Source organism: Priapulus caudatus, unplaced genomic scaffold, assembly GCF_000485595.1.
Source record: "Priapulus caudatus unplaced genomic scaffold, Priapulus_caudatus-5.0.1 Scaffold7212, whole genome shotgun sequence".
NCBI classification, from domain to species: Eukaryota; Metazoa; Priapulida; class Priapulimorpha; order Priapulimorphida; family Priapulidae; genus Priapulus; species Priapulus caudatus.
Window position 1 is genome coordinate 2,984 of NW_014584273.1, and position 2,194 is coordinate 5,177.

The window sequence follows — 2,194 nt, forward strand, 5'->3', positions numbered from 1 at the left end:
TTGATCTAGTTTTAGTTATATCTTGATAATCGCAGGAATATTGCAGGAAATCATCTTTCCAGTCCCTAAATTTGTCATAATAAATTGGTTTTCCAATGATAGAAAAATTGATGATGATGATGATGATGATGATGATGATGATGATGAATAATGATGATGAAATTAAACGGAATCATTACGTACGCCAAATCCTCAGAGTAGGAGTGGGCAGTATTCGGAGACCTTTTTTTTATTTTTTCAAAGAATTGATATTGTTAACTTTTATATGTTTAAAAGATACAGTTTACGATTAAGAAAAAACAAAAATGTCATTATAGGAAAGTAATGGTGATTAGAGCATGAAAACAAACTAAAGCACATCTTTTAATACTTAATTATATTACAAATTGATTATGAATAAGATATATTATGTATGTATATTATTATGTAGACTTATATTGCTCATGTTACATGGAAATACTTTCACACGCGTGATGCAATGAATAATTATAAAGACAAACTAAAACGCCAAAAAATTAACACCGAAAGAAACAATTATGAATAAATATGACATATAACAGTTTACAGACAAATGAAATTGTCGTCTGGGAATGAATGAATAAAAATCATAATTGCTATGTCTGAAAGCTCATTGTAAACAGACGAATATTTCCTAAAATCCTAATTCCAATGACTGCTGAAATCGAAGTTCTTAGGTAGATGATTCCATAATATACGGTATCTAAGGAATATAGATACATTCACGAGTTAACTATGGGTGTAGCCTAGAAGAAACAGACACTTTTAGTGCATTATAACATTATTTAGTCTATACCCTATTCTTCCAAAGCAAGTTTGTGGCGGCAGTGCGTAGGCGTTATATACACATGCGTGCTTACGTTCGTTCTTACGTCGGTGTTCTAACTCGTATCAACAGCGTAGGTAAATGTATTTTCTTCCAACGTCCTTCTATTATTTTATACGCATCCTTGCAAAAACTTCAGAGATTCAGGTAAAGTCATGTAACTTCAAAAACCAATAGAAATTGTATATGCGCACTATGTATTTGGTGGCACGTATTTGTATGAGCACTTTGTCCACTTCGGAAAACAACCACCGGGAATTGATATATTAATTAGTAACTAACAGATCGCCGATATGCTGTAGTCATTTCCTTCACTTCTCGATGCAAACGCTGAAAGCAATCCAAATAATCCCTTGCCTCTCCATTGCCGCTCGATGCTCGGTATTGTCTGTTTGATCCAATTATAAGCCGTCGCTACGTTTGTATATATCGCATAGCGGCTTGCCGCCGGGCAGGAAGCGGGCCCCCTGCTTACCACACCTATCTGGCGCCATCTACCGGCGCGTTTCTGAACCAGCGGTCCGCCGGAGTCACCGTGGCAGGCGTTCGTGTACGAGCCGCTGCTGGCGTCTCCGGCGCAAATGTCCACGGTGGTGGTCAGGTTGCAGAAGGCGCGAGGCACGACGGGTACGTGAACGTACTGCAGTACGTCGGCTGTCTGGGACGTCAGCGGACCCCTGTCGCTCTCCACCTGTCCCCAGCCGCCGACAACCGCCGAGCCGTATTCGGGCTCGTCTTTCGACAACTCGACAACCTGTACGTGCCTGTTTGTCGCCGCACTCGATTGCAGTGCCAAGATGGCGATGTCGTGCGTCGGGTGTCGGTATATGCGACTCACGTTGTGCACCTGTTCCCTTCCCTCGGCCACGGAGCGCTTGTACTCGCCCAGAACGACCGTAAGCTGATCTGGATTCCTATTATCAGTACAATGTCTGGCAGTCAAGACGAAACATTGGTGGATAAGCGAGCCACCGCAGTCGGCCTCTTTGTGTGAATAAATTAAGGCCATCCAAGGCCACCGCAGAGGGGCAGCAGGTGCGCTGTTCGCTGTTCCCACGTTCGTGTCGTGGATCGGTACTAGAGATGTTTTGATCGGGGCGAAAGATCCAGGAATGGGCGCGTCGTCGCCTGAAGCAGCAAAAGGTAGGAATAAGAAACAACGCCAGAGGAGAAAAATAAAGCAATGTAACGCAAAGCGTGCGCGCATACCCAATGGAAAATAGAAAGAGGTGCGCAGAGGTAGAGCGAGAGAGAGAGAATGAGAGAGAGAGAGAGAGAGAGAGAGAGAGAGAGAGAGAGAGAGAGAGAGAGAGAGAGAGAGAGAGAGAGAGAGAGAGAGAGAGAGAGAGA

General features: G+C 43.3%; 1 protein-coding gene across 1 annotated transcript; it reads right to left on the reverse strand.

Moving 5' to 3' along the window:
• Positions 1-343: 343 nt before the first annotated feature.
• Positions 344-1,999, reverse strand: LOC106820117 (coagulation factor IX-like). Its single transcript, XM_014824669.1, has one exon. The coding sequence runs from the start codon at positions 1,851-1,853 to the stop codon at positions 1,122-1,124; it is 732 nt and encodes a 243-aa protein (XP_014680155.1). The 5' UTR covers positions 1,854-1,999; the 3' UTR covers positions 344-1,121.
• Positions 2,000-2,194: the final 195 nt, after the last annotated feature.